This window comes from Mangifera indica, chromosome 9, assembly GCF_011075055.1.
Source record: "Mangifera indica cultivar Alphonso chromosome 9, CATAS_Mindica_2.1, whole genome shotgun sequence".
Classification (NCBI taxonomy): domain Eukaryota; kingdom Viridiplantae; phylum Streptophyta; class Magnoliopsida; order Sapindales; family Anacardiaceae; genus Mangifera; species Mangifera indica.
This window is the reverse complement of record NC_058145.1, coordinates 18025232-18046930: the sequence shown is the minus strand read 5'-3', so window position 1 is coordinate 18046930 and position 21699 is coordinate 18025232. Positions and strand designations below refer to the sequence as shown.

At 33.9% G+C, this 21699-nt stretch overlaps 3 protein-coding genes across 12 annotated transcripts; all 3 read right to left on the bottom strand.

Moving 5' to 3' along the window:
• Nucleotides 1–8298: 8298 nt before the first annotated feature.
• Nucleotides 8299–9456, bottom strand: LOC123226430 (gibberellin-regulated protein 14-like). Of its 2 annotated transcripts, XM_044650948.1 has the most exons (5): nucleotides 9257–9456; nucleotides 9121–9165; nucleotides 8904–8976; nucleotides 8724–8873; nucleotides 8299–8629 (listed from the first exon to the last, which is right to left on the bottom strand). In XM_044650948.1, exons 1-5 carry the CDS (start codon nucleotides 9311–9313, stop codon nucleotides 8445–8447), a joined length of 510 nt encoding a protein of 169 aa, XP_044506883.1. In that variant the 5' UTR covers nucleotides 9314–9456; the 3' UTR covers nucleotides 8299–8444. The 2 variants fall into 2 exon arrangements, with proteins under 2 accessions (XP_044506883.1, XP_044506882.1); XM_044650947.1 differs by having other exon boundaries at nucleotides 8724–8976.
• A 2353-nt stretch (nucleotides 9457–11809) lies between these two features.
• LOC123225779 lies at nucleotides 11810–14509 on the bottom strand. The gene is made up of 3 exons (XM_044650020.1): nucleotides 14186–14509; nucleotides 13577–13630; nucleotides 11810–12936 (listed from the first exon to the last, which is right to left on the bottom strand). Exons 1-3 carry the CDS (start codon nucleotides 14507–14509, stop codon nucleotides 12925–12927), a joined length of 390 nt encoding a protein of 129 aa, XP_044505955.1. The 3' UTR covers nucleotides 11810–12924.
• On the bottom strand, nucleotides 14474–20836 carry LOC123225778. 9 transcript variants are annotated; one of them, XR_006504188.1, is made up of 11 exons: nucleotides 20762–20836; nucleotides 19701–19808; nucleotides 18904–19062; nucleotides 18503–18565; nucleotides 17920–18012; nucleotides 17590–17682; nucleotides 17355–17498; nucleotides 16907–17014; nucleotides 16271–16322; nucleotides 15644–15788; nucleotides 14474–14606 (listed from the first exon to the last, which is right to left on the bottom strand). XR_006504188.1 is itself a non-coding variant. In XM_044650018.1 (10 exons), exons 1-10 carry the CDS (start codon nucleotides 19797–19799, stop codon nucleotides 15640–15642), a joined length of 825 nt encoding a protein of 274 aa, XP_044505953.1. In that variant the 5' UTR covers nucleotides 19800–19911; the 3' UTR covers nucleotides 15411–15639. The 9 variants fall into 9 exon arrangements, 2 of the variants coding, with proteins under 2 accessions (XP_044505953.1, XP_044505952.1); XR_006504194.1 differs by lacking the exon at nucleotides 20762–20836 and having other exon boundaries at nucleotides 19701–19915; XR_006504190.1 differs by lacking the exon at nucleotides 20762–20836 and having other exon boundaries at nucleotides 16946–17014; nucleotides 19701–19912.
• Between the last annotated feature and the right edge of the window lie 863 nt (nucleotides 20837–21699).

Genomic DNA, 21699 nt, shown 5'->3' with positions numbered 1-21699 from the left:
TTTTGATCCGGGAGGAGTTACGGAGCCTGTAATATATCAACGCGAAGCTCGTTTCGAGCTCTATAATGACAAAAAGCTTTGCCTATTGCACCGAATCTAGAGGCCAAAATAAAACTGTTTCAATGTGTATTATGCAATTTTTTTATTTTATCAAATTTAGGATTTTCGATTTTAATGATTTTGAGTTTGTTTGTGACCGAGCTAGACTTTCTTAATATGTAATTTTCAAATTTGATATTTGTAATTATAATATGCTTTTTTAGACACATTTTACGATATAATTATAAAATTTTTGATCGATTTTTTGGTTTTCTTGTTCGTAAGCTATTTGAATGTGTAGTTTTCGAAATTCAAATATGTTTTTTTAGATTTTCGAGTAATTTTTTTATTATTGACATTTTAGGGTATTTCAATATATCTATTTATTCATAATATGTTATTTTTAATATAGTTTTCACGAATTGATTTTTTTGATTCGAATTCAGAAATATGAATTTCTTCTTTCCGAATAAACCCGTTGTAATTGATATTAAATAAAAATGAGAGTGAAAGTAAGTATTTAAGTGATATAAGAAATATATGTAATGAGAGTGAGAGTGAGAGAGTTTATATAAATGAGATGAGGAGAGGGGTAATTTTGGTATTTTAGAAAAAGCTATGGGCATTTTTACTTAGAAATAGTGAATTTATGTATTTTTGCTTGAAAATAGTGAATTTGGATATTTTTGCTTAATGAGGACGTATTTTGGCCCTTTTTTATAATTTCCCTTATTTTTATCTGGGGTAGTTGACATTGCACAGAAAATTACAGTAGATACAATAGAACAAGCCAAGGATTAATACTACTGTAATACCTCTCGTTGGAACATACCCTTGGCAGCAATCTATATTATTATTATTTTTTTTTTTATTATTTTTGAAGAGAATAATATAATAGCCATAAAATTTGATACTTGTGAGAAACCATCATAGTATTTATTAGAAATCAATGAGTGTCTCAAAGTTTCCCAAAAGAAATTCATAAATTATAAATAAGTTAATAATTTTTGAATGGATAGATTTTATAAAATAAAATAAAATATCATAATAACAAATAAAATAATAGTAAAAATAAGTGTAGCTAAAAGCGCATTTCAACGTGTTGATCCGCTCGTCTCCCCGCTTGCCTCGTTGTTTTTCCTACCTGTAACATCCCAAAATAAATATATATGAGTTATAAAACTCAGTAAACCTTTAGAATAAATTTGATATCCCTTATGGTTATTCTCAACGGAACTTTACCATCACATGCATCATTGACACACTCGGTTGGACGCCCGCCTCAGTTGTCTCTTACGCCAACGTATTGGGGCATCTATCTCAGATACCTCTTACTTTATACTCTTCAATTTCGAACATCTATCACAGATGTTGTTTACATAATTATCACAAAACTAGTTAATAACAATTTTTATTTTTTTCATTAACTGAAACCGTGACGTCTCATCAAACGGTTCAAACATTCACAAGATCAGAACGTCTCATCCACTGATCTCCAATTATGAGTGATGTTATTGATTCAATTAGTATGATTATATTATTCCATGAAATTTTATATATATATATATATATATATATATATATATATATATATATGCACATAAAATTAATCTGGAAAAACAGTCTACAAAATTAATATTCAAGACCATAAATCAATCACTCTACATCATATAAAACTTATTCTATCCATAAAAAACTAATTAATATACTTTCTGTTATTTAATTAAATGGTGCAGGTGCATTGTAGTAAGTGTGGATGCATGCACAATATCCTATCTACCCAAAAATAACTTACACATGCTTAATTCCTTCTCCTTTTTCTTTATTTCTTCTTCATCCTACAGACTACGTAATTTAAGCTGACTTCCTGGAAAGAAGATGACGGTAACTTTACATGTCCTTTCAGACCTCGCTTCTCGTGTCAGTTATCTCCCTGTCTACTTCCTTTCCTGATCGACAAGCAACAGGTTCAGCTCTCTCCCTTTTTGACCAAAAGAATCGATTTCAAGAAGAGAAAACTGAGAAGATGTAAACTGCAACAACCCGAGAAAAAATGACTGTTTTCTTTTCTTTATATAAGGAAGCAGCAAAGTATTCGCCTCCAGGAAAGTAACTGCTTCAATAATAAAAGGAGACGTTCCCCTTTCTCTGCCCCATTTTTCAGCGTTGATATGACTCCAAAAACACTTCCAGAAAAAATCATTTGCGGCCTTAAATTCCCGTGTCTTTTAAACTAAATGTGTAAATATATATATATATATTTAAGGGAAATTTTAAAAATTAGTCAAAATTAAGGGGGTCTAAGTGAAATTGCCCAAAATATTTAGGTTTAAGCAAAATGCCTAGGTTTGTGAAATGACGAAACTGCCCCCATATATAAACTCAGCAAATTTCGTTCCTTCCCACGTTAATGTTACTGTTTAAATTCAAAGAAAATTCAAAATTTCCAACTCTCCCACGTTCATCCGGATTTCCACCGATTTTCTTGGTTTCCGGCAACCGGAAATGGCAAATAAGATTAGTATATCTCCCGTAATCTTGTTTGAATCAAGTTATTGCTCATATTATTGAGATTTGATTGAGAATTTGCGATTTGAAATTTTAGGGTTTCGATTTGAACAATGTTTAAAATGTTATGATTTTTTGTTGTTTTGGTTGAATTGATTGAGGGGTTTTATGTTATACAACGTGTAGATTTGATTTATGCGAAAATCGGAGGCCGAAACAACAAAATTTTGGCCGAAAATGGCTGCCGAAGTGATCGGCAGTCCGACGTGGGAACAGTGTTTCCCACGTCAAGCACTTCATCCCACGTTCAGCAGATTTTAGGGGGGGTAAATTAGCTTTTTTAAAGTATTGGGGTGTCGTGGGAAATTCGTTAGCCCACTCGGGTTTTTTTGAAATTGGTCACATAAACGTGAGTTTGGTGAAATTACGAAACAGCCCCTGTATATAAACACAACCAATTTTTCTTATTTCTCACGTTAAACACAACCAAAACTCACGTTCATCCCACGTTCGACCAGATTCCGGCGATTTTCTTGGTTTCCGGCAACCAGAAATGGCAATTAAGATTAGTATATCTCCCGTAATCTTGTTTGAATCAAGTTATTGCTTATATTATTGAGATTTGATTGAGAATTTGCGATTTGAAATTTTAGGGTTTCGATTTGAACAATGCTTAAAATGTTATGATTTTTGGTTGTTTTGGTTGAATTGATTGAGGGGTTTTATGTTATACAACGTGTAGATTTGATTTATGTAGAAATCGGAGGCCGAAACAACCAAATTTTGGCCGAAAATGGCTGTCGAAGTGATCGGCACTCTGACGTGGGAACAGTGTTTCCCATGTCAAGTGCATTCGCTCACGTTCAGCAAATTTTGGGGGTGTAACTTAGCTTTTTTAAAATATTAGGAAGCCAGGGAGATTCCTTAGAACAGAGCGGGTTTTTCTGAAATTTTTCATATAACAGTGGACCTTTTTAGAATAGGAATTTTCATGAGGGGGTAAATTGAGAGTTTTCTTATCTAGGGTTTCTGATAGGGTAGTTTTCAAATTTTATATCCGTTTCTTCTGTTTTATGGGTTTTCAACTTTTAGAATTCGAATTTCAATTCCGTTTTTTCGAATTTCAACGTTTTACGAGATATCGACTCGTATTTTTCAGATTTTCGAAGGATTTTTTGATTGTTGCTATTCTAGCGTATTTCAACTTTTAGAATTCGAATTTCAGTTCCGTTTTTTCAGATTTCACCGTTTTACGAGATATCGACTCGTATTTTTCAGATTTTCGAAGGATTTTTCGATTGTTGCTATTCTAGCGTATTTCAACTTTTACAATTCGAATTTCAGTTCCGTTTTTTCAGATTTCACCGTTTTAGGAGATATCGACTCGTATTTTTCAGATTTTCGAAGGATTTTTCGTTTGTTGCCATTCTAGGGTTTTTCAACTTTTAGAATTCGAATTTCAGTTCCGTTTTTTCAGATTTCACCGTTTTAGGAGATATCGACTCGTATTTTTCAGATTTCCGAAGGATTTTTCGTTTGTTGCCATTCTAGGGTTTTTCGACTTTTAGAATTCGAATTTCAGTTCCGTTTTTTTAGATTTCACCGTTTTACGAGATATCGACTCGTATTTTTCAGATTTCCAAAAGATTTTTCGTTTGTTGTCATTCTAGGGTTTTTCAACTTTTAGAATTCGAATTTCAATTCCCTTTTTTCGGATTTCACCGTTTTACGATATATCGACTCGTATTTTTCAGATTTTTGAAGGATTTTTTGTTTGTTGCCATTCTAGGGTTTTTCAACTTTTAGAATTTGAATTTCAGTTTCGTTTTTTCGAATTTCACCGTTTTACGAGATATCGACTCGTATTTTTCAGATTTCTGAAGGATTTTTCGTTTGTTGCCATTCTAGGGTTTTTCAATTTTTAGAATTCGAATTTCAGTTTCATTTTTTCGGATTTCACCGTTCTACGAGATGTCGACTCGTATTTTTCAGATTTCTGAAGGATTTTTCGTTTGTTGCCATTCTAGGGTTTTTCAACTTTTAGAATTCGAATTTCAGTTCCGTTTTTTACAATTCAAATTTCAGTTCTGTTTTTTTGGATTTCACCGTTTTAGAGATATCGACTCGTATTTTTCAAATTTTCGTAGGATTTTTCGTTTGTTGCCATTCTAGGGTTTTTCAACTTTTAGAATTCGAATTTCAGTTCCGTTTTTTTGAATTTCACCGTTTTACGAGATATAGACTCGTATTTTTCAGATTTTCGTAGGATTTTTCGTTTGTTGCCATTCTAGGGTTTTTCAACTTTTAGAATTCGAATTTCAGTTCCGTTTTTTTGAATTTCACCGTTTTACGATATATCGACTCGTATTTTTCAGATTTCTAAAGGATTTTTCGTTTGTTGCCATTCTAGGGTTTTTCAACTTTTAGAATTCGAATTTCAGTTTCATTTTTTCTAATTTCACTGTTTTACGATATATCGACTCGTATTTTTCAGATTTCCGAAGGATTTTTTGATTGTTGCCATTCTAGGGTTTTTCAACTTTTACAATTCGAATTTCAATTCCATTTTTTCAAATTTCACCGTTTTACGAGTTATGGACTTGTATTTTCCAGATTTCTGAAGGATTTTTTGATTGTTATCATTCTAGGGTTTTTCAACTTTTAGAATTCGAATTTCAATTTCGTTTTTTCGAATTTCACCATTTCAGGATATATCAACTCGTATTTTCTAGATTTTCGATCGATTTTTCGTTTCTTAACATTCTAGGGTAGTTGAACGTGTATAATTCGAATTTCAGTTTCATTTTTTCGAATTTCACTGTTATCAGGCAGTTAAATCTTGTTTTTTAAAATTTCTCATTTCCTTTTTGATTATTTGATATTTTTCATCTTTTTATGTTTTTTCCACGTATACATTTGTTTATACATTTGTTTACATATTTGTTTTTACGCATGTCTAACGAATTTTTTACATTGTTTCAGGATATTTCTCGCAAAAGAAGACGGGTTGACAGCGAGCTGCGAATCCCCGACGAGTCCAGACACTTCCGGGCAGAGGCGATATGTCGTGCACAGCTTGCCGCATTATCTCGGATTACTGCTACATTGACCCTATATCAGCTACGACTATTTGAGAGGACATATTTCGGGTATCTTCTGGGAGGACTCCACGACGTGATCCCTTCACTTTGCATCGAGCGTCGGATGTCCCTCAGCAGGGATTGGGCTCCGGTGACTGTGGCGTGTTTATGTTACGATTTTTTGAGTGTTTGGCGTCGTCACGGAGCTACATTTTTCCCCGAGAGTCGTCTACCTCTATGCGTCGACGATTAGCGGCGCAGTTGTATTTTCACTGTATCGATTAGCTCACGGATGTATATTTATCGTTATTCCTATGTTTAGATGTATATATTTATTATATGTGCATATGTGTATGATATACTTTATTTGTGGTTATATATGGATGTGTATCGTATTTGATTTCATTTTTTAAATAATCTTATTATGAAAAAACAATAAAAACGTATGATTATTCAAACATTTACACACTTGAAACAATTAGAGAAAATAAAGTAATACTGAAATAACTAAACGTATGATTACGAAACACTAAATTTATTACATCAAATGACAATACAATTACACATTTGAAACAATAATAAAGTAATACTGAAATAACTAAACGTATGATCTCGTTCCTTTGCCTTTTGTATGTGAACGCTGGGGGGCGGAGCTCGGGACCGGTGCTGGGGATTTACATTGGGTTCGTGTATGCCCCGGTTCATGGCAACGACTGCAAATCCTCGGTGTAACAATTTCTCCTTGCAATGGACGTCGATTTCTATTGGATGGATGACCTGGACGACGACTATCGAGGACGGGAGGCAATATAACTCTGTCTTCCGGTGAGTGTAACCAATCACATTGATTTCCAAGAAGATTGATCGGTTCCTGATATATTGCACGGTAAATGTCAGTGCGGAAGAATGGATGAACCCATGCGTGCACATTCGTCAGTCTCATATGTCGTGCAACGACAATGACATGCTTGCACGGAATACGTGAAAACTGAAACTTTCTACACGTGCAAGACATGTCACCAAAGTCCACAATACCCATGAATCCACCAAATCCAACAACCTGATACCAAATCCAACAATCCTTCGAAAATATGGAAAATACAAGTGCATATCTCGTAAAACGGTGAAATCCGAAAAAATGAAACTGAAATTCAAATTCTAAAAGATGAAAAACCCTAGAATGGCAACAAACGAAAAATCCTTCAGAAATCTGAAAAATACGAGTCGATATCTCATCAAACGGTGAAATTCAAAAAAACGGAACTGAAATTCGAATTCTAAAAGTTGAAAAACCCTAGAATGGAAGCAATCAAAAAATTCTTCAGAAATCTGAAAAATACGAATCGATATCTCGTAAAACGGTGAAATCTAAAAAAACAAAACTGAAATTCGAATTCTAAAAGTTGAAAAACCCTAGAATGGCAACAAACAAAAAATCCTTCGGAAATCTGAAAAATACGAGTCGATATCTCGTCAAACGATGAAATTCGAAAAAACTGAACTAAAATTTGAATTCTAAAAGTTGAAAAACCCTAGAATTGCAACAATCGAAAAATCCTTCAGAAATCTGAAAAATACGAGTCGATATTTCGTAAAACGGTGAAATCTGAAAAAACGAAACTGAAATTCGAATTCTAAAAGTTGAAAAACCCTAGAATGGCAACAAACAAAAAATCCTTCGGAAATCTGAAAAATACGAGTCGATATCTCGTCAAACGATGAAATTCAAAAAAACTGAACTAAAATTCGAATTCTAAAAGTTGAAAAACCCTAGAATGGCAACAATCAAAAAATCCTTCAGAAATCTGAAAAATACGAATCGATATCTCGTAAAACGGTGAAATTCGAAAAAATGAAACTGAAATTCGAATTCTAAAAGTTGAAAAACCCTAGAATGGCAACAAACGAAAAATCCTTTAGAAATCTGAAAAACACGAGTCGATATCTCGTAAAACGATGAAATCCGAAAAAATGGAACTGAAATTCGAATTGTAAAAGTTGAAAAACCCTAGAATGGCAACAAACGGAAAATCCTTCAGAAATCTGAAAAATACGAGTCGATATATCGTAAAACGGTGAAATTCGAAAAAACGGAACTGAAATTCGAATTCTAAAAGTTGAAAAATGAAAATGCCTTTGCAATGTAAAATATCCAAAAAATATCTAAAATTATTTTAACCCCCATAATGAGTGAGGGGAGTTATATAAATGAAGGGAAGGGTAATTTTGACATTTTAGAAAAAGTTTGAAATAAATAAATAAATATCAAAATGCCTTTATAATGTAAAATATCCAAAAACCCCTCATATTTATCTAAAATTACAGTAAAACCCCATAGTAAGTGGGAGGGTTATATAAATATGAGGGGAAGGGTAGTTTTGGTATTAAAAAAAGTCAGGCATTTTTTTTTGGAACAGTGATTTTGGGCATTTTGGCTTGAAAATAGTGATTTTGGGTATTTTTGCTTAATAGGAGGGCATTTTGGCTATTTTTTAAAATTTCCCTATATTTAATTCGTATATATATATATATATATATATATATATATATATATATATTAAAATATAGCCTCGAAATGCTCTTTCGAGTTCTCTCTTGGTGTATATAATTTCTGGACACAAGCATATACACCCAATTTAATACCAATAAAAAAATAATCAGACAATGATAATGAAATGACCAAATTATCCTTTTTATTAATTTGAGAATATTACAACTACTGCATGAACTGGTATTCTTTTCCAGGGATATAAAATTATTGCACACTTCAGCTAATATGAAGCCTGGACTCAGATTTTTAACTTTAATTAAAAATCTTCAAGGACACTTGGGTTTGTTGTTTCTAGTGGTCATATCGGTGTAGCACTTGCCACAAAGCTCTCTGTTGCCATAAGTTCCTGGTGGAACACATTTGCACCTGTCACAGCATGTAACACAAGCTCTAACACATAGATTCTTCCTGGAATGTAATTTGCACCTCCCTCCACATATTGGGAGGCAATCTGCCCAAAAAAGCATATATCGTCAGCAAATGACTAAGGAAATCCGGATTTTAAGTCTGTTTTTGAGTATTGTTATGTGCATGTATGTTGTTACCTTTTTTTGACCTTACTGGAGGCAGTGGTGGACTCACTGTTGGTGGAGTAGGTTTAGGTGGGCTGACCGGCGGTGGTGGAGTGATCTTGGGTGGGCTCACTGGAGGAGGTGGAGTGGTCTGTGGTGGGTTCACTGGTGGTGGTGGTGGTGTGGCCTTGGGTGGGCTCACAGGTGGAGGTGGTGTGGCCTTGGGTGGGCTCACAGGTGGAGGTGGAGTAGCAGTGGGTGCCTTCACTAGTGGTGGAGCTGTTGCCTGTAACCAAATTTATCAATATAAAGCTCATGTAGCAAAGCAGCAGACAAGTTTTTTCACTCTTACATCGTTGCTAGAGAAAAAAATGACAATATTTTCTACAGATATTTAACAATGCTAATGAAACTTTGTCTAGAAATTTACCTTTCCAAACAGAAGTTCCTCTTCATTGTTAGCTGTAGCTGAAACCTACAAAACCAGCACATAAATGCACATTTAACCATAAAAATTACATGTTCTCAGTGTGAAATAGTACTTAAGGGGAGACAAAGAGGCATACTGTTGTAGAGACTAAAAGAAAAGTGGCCAATAGAAGCAGCTGAGGTCTGAAAGTCATTGTTTGGAAAGAAAGGAACCCCTGAACCTTGGAGAGCTAGCCAGTGGTTGATGCTTTGAAGCAAAAACAAACTTATACTATATATAGAGTGAGAAAGATACGAAAATGTTGAAAGTTTTAAGAGATTTTATTTACCAGCTGGCTTTGGTTCAATAAATGTCCAATGCCAGCCTCACCAGATCACTGAGGAAATCACTTATGGCTGGCAGTTCAAAAACCTGACCATGTCTGATAAATTAGTATATCTATTACTTGTACGCTTCACATGTCAAAAATATATTTTTTATAAACCGGCACGCGAGGCATGTCTGCCAAAACTTCGAACAAGTTGCATCATTTGCTTTGGTAATTTCACTTTTTTTAAGATAAGTTTTTTGTTGGGTTAAATTAAAACTATTTGGACTCTCCAGCAGTCTTAACTGTTCACCAACTATAACCCTCCACACTGCTTCCCGTGGGGGCAGATGCCCTCTTAGCCCCATGATTTCGCTGGCAATGATCAGATCAGATTACTGATAGCTTCAGAAAATGACAATGTCTGACTCTTTGGTAAGCGCAGCTTGGTATCAATATAATTATCATAATCCTTGCAGAAAGTTTCCTGGACTAAAATTATAAAGATAATTTAAGCAGGGCAAGTGGGGATTTTCAATATCTTGATTCGTGTACATGCGACATCACATGTTATAACTAGTCAAAATAATAATAATAATCAGTGAATTGAATTCGGTACTAATTTAGAGATTTGCCTAGCTAATTACACCACAATTAATATAGATCCCAATGCCAACCCTTGAGATATCAGTCGATCAGTTGAAGTCTATCAAGTGTTGTTTTTCTTTTTCTTGTTAAAAGACATGGCCATATGAAAATTGGGGCTGTTCCCTCCAGTTTGATGGAAAAGGAATCCTACTGCTTTTCTTTTGACAAGAGTGTCTGTCATCTCAAACGCCCTTTTTTCCTTTCAACTTTTATTAGTATTAATTGCAGTATTATCTCAAAGATCTGAGGCATATTAGTAATGTATCAGCATGTTTATTTGATTCAGATATGTAATTTATAACAGTTTTTGTGACACTTTAAACAAATTTTATGTTGATAAATTATGGGAGAGATATTGAATATATTAAGGTATTTTATGTAGTTTAAAAATATTATAACAAGATTAGTTAAATAATATATAAACTCTTAAACTGTTAAAATATATTTTAAGTTTTATAGTTTAAAACTAAAATCATAATGGATTGGGTCATACTATTGAATCAAAATATTATAACTTTACTTTTAAACTTAAACTTAGCAATCGAAAACATATTTCGGATATTATTATTTAAAAATTCGTAAACTATTGAACATTGAACTAATCTCCTATTTTCCTTCTTCTACAGCGCAAGTGCCAGCGTATTCTGAACATATACCCCTTATTTTATATGTGGGATGTGTATTAATAATTTTCATGAAAATGTGTTTGGGAATCTGTCAAATCTCTGTAGGCCTAGGGCCGTGTACAGATGAGACGAATGTGAATCCCTTTTCTTATGAGCTATTACCAACATTGGATGATTGGTTTGCTTGAATTTTTTTCTTTCTCTTTTTATGAATAAAATTTCATTGTAATGGAACATTCATATTGAACATAGATCCAATTCTATAGTATCCAAAGACTGTATGCAATGAGAAATAATAATATCTCATCAGCAACAGGGTGAGACTGAGACCATGCTTTGCCCCCACAGCTTAACTTTTCACTATGATACAAAAATGTACTAGAAAGTTTATGGACAAAATTTGTCATAGCCTTCTTGTTTTCGAGCTTCTGGGAACTGTCTTATCCAAAGACCTACCTCATTCTTTTATTACATTCATGAAAATAGTAATAGGTCCCGATATGATTGGAAAATTTAATTCTTTAGTTTGTTTATTATGAATAACAGAACTTGCATCTTGCTTTTGGTTATCTTGAAGGCATAAGAAGATAGCAATAATATAATATCAGAATGTCTTCACCGTGCTTGACATTTATTAAAATTGCAGGTGGAACACATTTGATTTACATTCATTTTATCTTCTTTCCATGGTTTTTCTGGCAGTGCTATGTTTGCATGAAAATGAGTGGTTATACGTTGGTGGCAGTTGATTTCATTTTCACTCAAAATGAAGCTCTTTTGATTTTAGAGGCATGGGCAGGAACCTTCTTGGAACGTGATGAGGCCATCTTGCAAAGTATGGGCAGGAGTTCTGATTGAGCTAAAACTTCAAAATGATTATTGTTGATGCGAAAATTCTACCCCAACAAGTACACAAGATCAAAGGTGTGATTTTAGGCAAGTAAATGATGGTGAACAGATCCAATAGTATAATTCCATCCCAGCAAGTGAGAAAACAAGAAAGTTTTTATTCAAAAGTCAAACGTTCATTGTTTTATTATTAAATATTCTTATCATAATTCGGCAAGCTAATTGTAAAAGTTCCCCCAGATCCTCTCAACATATTCAATGGCTGAAACACTCAGGCTGGAAAAGGGTTTGAATTGTGCACTAGAAAACACATGGCATCAATGAACATTGCAGCAGTATAATCACCGCACATCAAATGCCATAAGGTCAGCAACCAATAACTTTTCAAGGAAAATACAGACAACTGCATTGTTGGAAACAGTATGTGAAAAAACAGAATCTCTCCAGAATAGGCCTAAATAATGGTCTAATACCAAGATTTTGAGGAAAAAAGGACATCAAACATAACTTCTCTCCTTGACATGATTGAATTTTAAAAAATCAATGCTTGACAAGAACTTCCTCTTCATCCTCAAAACTCAAATTCAATGTCTGTAACTTGAAGCCTGAACCCTGTATGGTCTCAATCAAACCGGCAGCCACACCTGTAGCTTGCACTGTTGTTTGTTTCTTCAACCGAGTAAAAAGAATCAAGGGGCCATTACACACAGTGGAATTAATTATAAATATCTCTTACATAACTACACAAAAGAATCTTGAATAAAACAACTACACATCATCTCTTCTTAGAATAAAAAACTCTAGATGTCTGCAAAGGAGATCAGATTAAACATACTCTATGAAGCTATTATTGTAAATAGAAAGGAACTATAAGGGCAATTTTGTAACATCATTATCTAATAGTCTGAACAGATAAATAGTTCATTACAGTTTTAATTTTGGACTTTGCAATCCAAAAAACATTTTGACAATATAAGAGCTCACAAGCTATATAATCAATATTCTTTTATCATTCCCAAATGATGTGGGATGGCCATATATACCTATCATTTTTCTCGTGTTTTGTTAATATAAGATTTGTCTATAGGTGTTTCAAATTTGTGCGAACAAGAGCTAGAAAGGAAAAAAAACTATATATTTTTTCTTAAGGCAATTCACCCAAGAGGAAGAGCTATATGTATGAACAAGTCAATATGATCATATGTTTTTGTAAAAGTTGAAATTTGGCACTTTCACAATTTATGAGATCTTCAGTCCATGAAAATTCATGAAAAGACCACACCCATGGGAAGTGAACTTCAATCTTGAAAACATAATATCATATACCTCAATGGTGGCAATATCCTCAAGGACTTTACCTCTCAAATCTGTAATTCACTCAGTTCCCTGCAAAAGCACACATTAAAGCAATGTTCAAGGTCAAAAAATAAAAGATAGACTTCTTGTGAAAGTGAGACCATGACTGAGTTTCAACAAGAGAAATTTCCACATAAGTTAAGTTGATAATGATTAATTTTATACAAGATTGATTAATAACTCTTAAAAATATATTCCCTCCACTTATTTATAGTGAGAATAGTTACTCGCTACAAATTAAATGAGAATTAATATTAAAAATGGTTTAGAATATTCAGACGTCAGAGAGGCACTTCAGTGAAGTTTCCTCCAAAGAATGTTAGCAGTTTGCACCAATTTAATAAGAATTAAGATACAACCTTATCATCGAAATTAACCAAAAATCAACTTCTTACTCATTTGTTCATGGTGAAACAGAAGATTATTTTGAGTGTAATGTAGCAGCAACCTAATAGGCCTAATTCATGTGTTGGGTTCTGCTTTTTCAGTTTATCCAAGATTAATCTCCACTGAGTAATCAAAAAATTTAAGCATAACACGAGTGAGCTCTTTCCTTCCACAAACACTTTTACCACATCTCTTTGCATGCCAACTCATGCAACAAAAATTAGGAAAACAATAGCACAAAAGCATTCACAAACACAATGTTTGAAGAACAAACTCAGATTACCTCTAAGGCCTTTGTCACATTAGGAATGGACGCTTCATTCATAGTTCCATCTGCCTTCATACACAGAACACAATCCCCAATTAGCAATCTTATTATAAGAGTGTCTAAAAAGAAGGTCAACATTTGCAGAAATAAAACATAAGAAAAGGAGTCTCCGAAACAATTTCTGGGATACATTCAAACCCCCTTTTGTGTAGAACAAATATCAGTAAGAAAATGAATAACAATGAAATTCAAGATATGCAAAATCAATAATCCACAACACACACATTAATTCTAAAATACACAGAACTCAAAGAATAAATATAATCCAATAAACATAAATTCTAAGTTGCAAGCGTCATATCCCTCACCAAAAGCATCTAAAGGTTTCACTTTTCTAAGGAAAAATGTATGCTCCACTTAAAAAAAATGAAAAAAAAAGAAGCCTAAAGTGCAATAACATCAGCATTTCTAATCAAATTTCAATAACCATTAAAAATTTCAAGCAAGCAAAAACCAAGAAAAATACAATCTTTTAATTCGCTTATCTTAATGGGGCTTCACTAATTGCAATAGAAATTTGACAGAAACAAAACAAAGAGACAAACACAAGACAGAACAAGGCACCTGGAAGTGCATGGTGAGCTTGTCTGAAGGTGAGACCGGCACAGCAACAGGCGGTCGTTCCTCTGAAGCAACAACAGTGTCTTCTCCTTGTTCTTGTACTCCTATTTCTTGTTCAGTAACTAAAGTTCCTTCCTCTTCACCTGACCTCAACCTTCTCATTCCACCAAAAACCCACTTCCTGCTGTGACGTTTCAGGGTCAACTTGGTCTGAAACTTGTAGGTTACCGTGGGAATTGCCAAAGAAGGAAAGGAGATTGGTGTGCAGGTCCGAGGTTTGGCTATGTAAGATGAATGCAGAGTTGAAGAGGCTAAAACCGTGGCCATTTTGGCGATACTCTGCTTTGACCTATGAGATTTTGGGTTGCGAAGTTCTCAACTTTTCAACAGGCAGCCTGTTGATCTCCTATCCACTCCACAACGTCTGCATATATATATATATATATTCGTTTGTAACTAGGGGCATTAAAAAATCCGTAAACCAAATTGAACCAATGAACGGACTTGAAACAGGGTAACTAGAAATCTTGTTTGGTTTATGATTTTGGTCAAACCAAATTCGAAAATTGTTTAATTGAACCGGAACAGCAAAAAATAAAAAAAATAAAAAAAGGAAATTTGAAAGTTAGAACGCTTGTTTCAATTCTCGGATTGTTCGTTCAATAAAGAACGATCACGTTTCATCATTCTGAACAAATTAAAGAACGCATGAAGTCAAACTAAAATAATTATTCCAAAATGACAATCTCTCTGAAAATTTGGTTCCAAGGAGAATAGTAAAAAATTCAATTAGATTATCCAATATTTTAGGTTTAGTTCAAATCTGATGAATCTCTTGCTTTTAGGGAGCTCTCAACGGCTGAAGAGGAACTAGAAAAAAATTGATTTATCACTCGCTTCCACCGACTCAGACTCAGGAATGAAAGAATCATGAAAGGAGTCCCCAAGACTGGACCTCCAACTCAAACCTCAGGGCAGGCTCGCCGAGAAGTACACTGGAATTGGATGGCCCGAGCACAACTGAGCTCCTTTTGAGATCCTAGGGGTTTACTGTGTCCGCAGAGGTGTCCACGGAGGCATTTATTCTATTGTATTCCGAGGATTACCTCGGGTCTCGCACTCTATAATCGGGAATCAAAGGAAGAACAGTATGAAAATCTATTTCAGTGAAGTGTAAATAAAAAGCGTGGAGGTGGTGTTTAGAAATTGCAACTGAAGGTCTGTGGAGTAGATGTCAATACGCACATTAGATTATATCATAGTTTGATATGAAAATTCTTCTGATGGTTTACATGGCATAAGTGGAAGAATAGTTAGTCATCCAGCACACCAAAGAAAAATGTGTTAAGAGCCCCAAAATTACTTCCAATGAAAGCTGGAAATTTCAACAGCAAAATTGGATGCTTGAAGAGATGAGTAAACTTAAACCATGGAATTGCGGTATTTGTTCCAATACTTCACCTGGAAAAGAACAAAAACATAATGGATTAAGTAATGGCCGGTCCAAACACATCTCCATTTAAATTTCTTTTTCAGAGTAGAAACATTGTAGCTTGCCTTCTGGTACTTGAACTCCCCATTGTAATATCCTCTTCAATTTGGCCATCTGCATAAGCGTTAGACTCAGTTGTTATACTCAAGCTAAGATGTGAAACATTATAAACCCTTTCAGGATTCTTACCTGTAGGAGACAAATAATTAGCGAGATGAAGGCAAATGGGAAGACCACTTAAGAGGAGAGGGCCACATGGCAAAGAGAAAAGAGAGAAAAGGGATAAAGGGGAGTGGTGAGAAGGAAGGATACTGTTTTGGGCTTTTCTGGGCAGCTTTGGCTGAAGAGGAGGTATTTGGCTCCTTGAAATGCCAGAATTATCTACTTTTGCTTTCATTTGCTGTGTTAACTCAGAGAGAAATAAAATCAGAATCATATAGCGCTTTCTCTTCTGTTTTGTGTGTTTGTTGTGATCTTTGGATTGTATTTGGCTGTGTGTGGGTAAGAATTGTGGGAGGCCGCTTACAAACTTTCATGGCAATAAACAGATAAATAAAAGAAAAAAAAAACCTTTGGTTGAGAGAGAAGGCTCTCACCTTTGAGGTGTATACCCAGGTTAGCTTGAGCATCAGCTTCAGAATTGAATTCCTTGGAAAATGATTATTAATATGTCAAACAAAATGGTTTTGAGAGCACAAATATATATATATATATATATATATATATATATATATATATATATATATGGATATATGTAGGTATGTAAGCGTGTGTGTGTGTGTGTGTGTGTGTGTGTGTGTATACGCCATACTTTAAATTGCATCTATGGTCATACTTGTAATTGAATACGGTGATATCTAAACCCGAAAAATTGTTATGAATAAAGATTAATTGTCAATACTACTAATAAATTTATCATATTTAATATACTCCATTTTATGGCTCATTTGCACGTTTAAAAAAAAAGAAGAAAAAATGACACCATACACAGTTACCCCACAAGTACTTAATGATTGCAACTCAGCATAAACCAAGGCCAGTGATGAATCAGATTTTTAAAAAAAAAAATCTATCCTAGTTGGCTACATTGTCATGGATTAGAGAGTTCATAGTCATGACGAGAAAAGAATATTCAATGAATGATTATCTTGCATAAATTTTCAGAGCAGATGAACACAAATATGACAAGTAGAACCGAGATCTAAACTAGAGAAGTAACTATCAGAATGTACCCTCGGAACATGACTGATCTGAAATGACTGAAACTTAACCTTGAGCTCCTTTGCCTCTTTACACAAGCCAGCCAAATTCGGATTATTGACTTTCCATAGTCCCTGAATCTATTCCATGATAAATTCTCATTAAAATAAGAACTAATTATCAGAACAGAGAAAAATCCTCAAGTAATTACAGAGGAGGCAATGATATTATCAAGAAAAGAGAAAGTAATGATAATGACCAGATTACTTCAACTTAAGCTATCAGCACATATTCACATCAAAAGAACGCAAGAAAATTGACCACTTGCAAGGCATTTTATGTCAAGATTTCAGTTTTCCTTCATATTTTCACTAGTCCCATTTTTCATGTACCATTTCTACATAATCTTGCATTGCACTATCGTAATCTTCTCTCATGTACCATTTCTACAATTAAATTTAAGGATGATAAAATAACTACCTGCATACAAACAAGCTTAGAGTCCCCCTGGACACGAATGTGTGTGAACCCTTTCTTAAGAGCATGTTTCAATCCTAAAAGTACAGCTCGATATTCAGCAACATTATTGGTTGCAATGCCAACCCCTTCTCGAAGTCGGCAGACCTAACAAAACTCAGGATTAGAGAAAGTCACATCTTATAAGCATATAACAACCTGGAAGCTTAACATAACATATAATCAGAGAAATACATACCATACTGCCATCTTCAGCAAGCAAAACTGCTCCTGCACCAGCCAGTCCAGGATTTCCCTTCGAGGCACCATCAAACTTAAGAACACAGGAGCACTGGACATAAACAAATATTATCTTCTTGCCCATTAAATCAGTGAAACATAAAACTATGCAATCAAGTTACAGAAATATTAAACTATGTCATATTTAGGCTTAAGAAAGAAACAGGCATCAGCAGAGAATAATCGTTGCACTTTTTTTATTATTATTTTGGGTAGAGTCGAATGACTTAGCTAGTAGGATAGCTCACTTGGGACACATGTAAAGAAAAAAATCAAAGCAGTAACTCACACAATTAGAAGAATTTGCTTGATTTCCAACATGATCATCCAAGTTCAAGTGCTTTTTTGGAGTTGTGGAAACTGTAATTAATCCAACTGTCTCCTATAGAAAACAAAAAAGTCAAATCAAGTGCAATTCCCAGAACAGCATAATCAAGTCTATATACGGATTTTATCCAGACCATTTTGCAAACACAATCATATATGGTTAGAAAACATCACAAGCACACAATGAGCTGAATGAAGGCACGGTCAACATAAACCCAGGATTTCAGTTGATTCTCATTAATAAGACAATCACTGAAAAAATATTGTTATGATTTTGTTTATGTATCAAATTCTAATAAGTAAACTATATGTTCTTCTATTTTCAAAACTGATTTGATGAACTTCCAACAGTCAGAATTACCATATTAAAAGAAGTACTATTTTCCTCAATAAGTACTACTAAGACTTCTGCAGCAAGCACATATTTGCTCCAAATTAGTTCATTTTTTTCTATAACACTATGCAAAAATGTTCTGAAAATTACAGTTTTTCTAATATATATTGATTATCAGTTTAAGCTTCACAGCACGATCTAGTGTAAGTACCATGCGCATCCTCTTTGGAGGAGAAACCTCATTAGATGTATTCCCACTAAAAGATTCTGGTTCCTGAAACGATACAAAAAACAGCACATATAATCAAGAATTGAAGAGAACTCATAGAATTGAATCTTAATATCTCATATGTCCAATATACATAAATAGGTGGTTCAATGCAGTAATCAGCAAGAAGGTTATTAAAGAATGTGAAGCCTGAAAACTTTAGAAAAGGCTTACAAAATGAAAATTAAAGTTCAAACAGTTTATGCAATAAGGTGCAGAGCATGTAAAAGTTCAAGTCAGCAAAACAACTCATCAATTCCCATTCACCTAAAAGAGAGGACTTCACCAGTCAACAAGAATCTTTTCAAATTAACAACACAAAACATATGGTTCAATTATCAAACCTGAAATGGGCAAAGAACAAGTTTCCCAAAAAGATCATCTTTAACATCTCTGGCACCAACCGCATACATTGAACTCTGAAGACCATGTGAAGCAAGGTACTCCTCAGCCTCCTTAGGTAAACCATAACCCTTAAACACAGTTACAGAAGGATTGCACACCTATAAAGAGAAAGAGACACTATCAAAGTACTCCAAACCAACTTAATGATCAAGAAATGCAACAACCACTTCATCTTCGTCTCTTCATATCTAGCTAATGGCGAAGTTCACACAAAATATAAGAACTCAACCTCATTTGCCAAAATGAGAAAGTATGGAAATAATGAGAGGACTTCCAATATTCAAACTTACTAGAAACGGCACAACTATGACGGCCACAAACTGAGAAAGAGAATTTTTGCTATATTGAACACGGATACATGAAGATCATTTTACTTCGCAACAAAAAGAGGATTGAACTTTAAAGTACGGTTTTTAATCTAATTAAACAAAGGGTAAAGTACAGGCATTATGACCTCCAAGTTCAAAGAAAAAGCCACAATCTAACCTTTTGTACACAAAGAACTTGTATTTAAGAACATAACCGAGAAAAGAATGTAAATTTCCCATTCAATGATAACCTTCACTAATATTCAGGAACTTGCAAGCAAAACAGGGTTAATTTTACAGAATAAAAACGACCCAGAAATCGAAATCAGATGGGCATTCGTTAGTAACATGGTTCATATAAAGCTACATTACAAAACTAAAATACAATAAGGAAAAGTGAGGAAGTGAGGGAGCGAAAGAAAAATTACAGAAAGTCCAACTTGAAGTTGGCAATCCCTTAAGCTTTTGTATACGCCAACGATGTCTCCCTTCCTAACAACATAAAAGGGATCCTTTTCGTCCTCCATTGATGATCCTGCACTACAAACACCAAACTTAGAAACGACGATGATCACAGAAACGACTGTTAATAAAGTAAGAACTAAGAACCAAAAAGAAGAGAGAAAAAAAAAGGCCAAACGACTATTTCCCACCCAAGGTTTGATGATTTCTCAAGTTTCCACCCTTTAACTATGGAAACACCAAATACCCACCCATGGCCGGTTAGATTTAACAAAACTCTAACGGTAGTAAAGGTAAAATCGTCATTTTCTCTATAATATTAAAAATAAATTTAAATATAATCTATTTTGTCCCCCTAAACTTTAAAAACTAAAATTTTCTCCCAGCCTAAGTTTTAAAAAATCGCAATTTCACCCTAGGGTTTCTTTTTGAAATCTCCGGGGACATTACCGACGGTCTCTCCCTCCCGAAGCATCCTCTCCTTTCGGCGATCTCTTTCCTCCCATTTGGACCCTCCCAGTCGTCGTCGTCTTCATCTTCCAACTGCGATCGCGCTTAATCTTCGTCTTCATCTTCCAACTACAATGAAGAAAGCTGCGATCTTGGTCGTTAGATAAGTCGTCTGGGAAGACGATTTCTCTTCCCAGACGACTTATCTCTGCGTCGGATGAGTAGTGCAAGAGTTTAGGGCGGCCGTCGTGAAAGAGAAATCGTCGGGAGGGGAAGACGGTCGGTGATGACGCTGGAGAAAGTGAAAGGGTTTGGAAATAAACCCTAGGGGGAAAATGCAATTTTTTCAAACTTAGTTTAGGGAAATAATGTTAGTTTTTAAACTTTTAGAGGGGAAAATGAGATTAAATTTACCACCGTTAGGGTTTTATTAAATCTAACTGGTCATGGGTAGGTATTTGGTGTTTCCATAGTTAAAGGGTAGAAACTTGAGAATTCATCAAACCTTGGGTGGGAAATAGTCGTTTGGCCAAAAAAAAAAACAAAATTTGAAGACGTAAAGGAAAGCGTACCCAGCAAGACTTGCTTGAGAAGAAAATTGTGTCCGAGTGGAAGTGAAAGGTCGTTACTGACAAGACGAGACAACAGGCTGTTCATTTGAATTATTGGAATGTTTTTATTATTATTTTTTTTATGAAAAAAATTGGGTCTGGTAACTTCTTATTTTCAGCTCCACCAAAATAGATTATTTAAATGATGGTTAGGTATCTATTATTATTATTAAATAAATATAAATAATTATTATATATGAATAATGATAAAAATATATTGTTAATTATAATAAAAATTAAAATTATTTTAATAATTTTTTAATAATAATAATTAGATTCTCTTATATTATTTTTATATTTTTATTAATAATAAAATATTATTAAATTTTTTCATTATTTATAAATAAAATAAATTAATATAAATAATAAAAAAAAGATTGTCAGAATAATTTTTATCTATCTCTAATTAAACATTCCTAAATTTATTTAAAAAAACACTTTTTTTTTTTTTTTTGTGTTTACAAATATGGGTTTTTGATACCTAATTGTATAGTTTGATGTCATACTAAATTTTTCATTTTTCATATGATTTCTTATGAGTGGATTAGAGGTTAAATCGTTTCTACTCATGTTCAACTTTAATGACTCTAATTAAAACATTTTAAACTCTGTGAAGTTGGGCTTAACAAACAAACAAACAAACAAACAAACAACCAACACCAGAATCGAAACTTATCTTACCAATAATTTTATATTTTTCTTTGACAATTCTTCTTCATCTCCTGTAATAATTATTTTTTTAATGATTTCTAACTTTATTGTTCACTTTTTATAAGCCTTACTTTTCACCGACTCAAACAAGCCAAGCTCTTTGGCACCTCATTGTATGGTTTTTACTTGCTTGAACAAGCCAAACTTTTTGGCACCCAATCGTAGAGTTTGCCATCGCTTTGAAATTTTCTTT

Coding starts and splice junctions, on each gene's coding strand:
- LOC123226430 (XM_044650947.1), bottom strand. CDS start 9,313: ATGACTTTCAGACCTCAGCTGCTTCTATTGGCCACTTTTCTTTTAGTC. Junction 8,977..9,120: donor AGGAACTTCTGTTTGGAAAG/GTAAATTTCTAG, acceptor ATTTGGTTACAG/GCAACAGCTCCACCACTAGT. Junction 8,630..8,723: donor TCCAGTAAGGTCAAAAAAAG/GTAACAACATAC, acceptor TTTTTTGGGCAG/ATTGCCTCCCAATATGTGGA.
- LOC123225779 (XM_044650020.1), bottom strand. CDS start 14,509: ATGGCCACGGTTTTAGCCTCTTCAACTCTGCATTCATCTTACATAGCC. Junction 13,631..14,185: donor AGCTCACCATGCACTTCCAG/GTGCCTTGTTCT, acceptor CTGTGTATGAAG/GCAGATGGAACTATGAATGA.
- LOC123225778 (XM_044650017.1), bottom strand. CDS start 19,799: ATGGAGGACGAAAAGGATCCCTTTTATGTTGTTAGGAAGGGAGACATC. Junction 19,063..19,700: donor AACTTCAAGTTGGACTTTCT/GTAATTTTTCTT, acceptor TTCTCTTTATAG/GTGTGCAATCCTTCTGTAAC. Junction 17,015..17,354: donor CTAAGCTTGTTTGTATGCAG/GTAGTTATTTTA, acceptor ATCATGGAATAG/ATTCAGGGACTATGGAAAGT.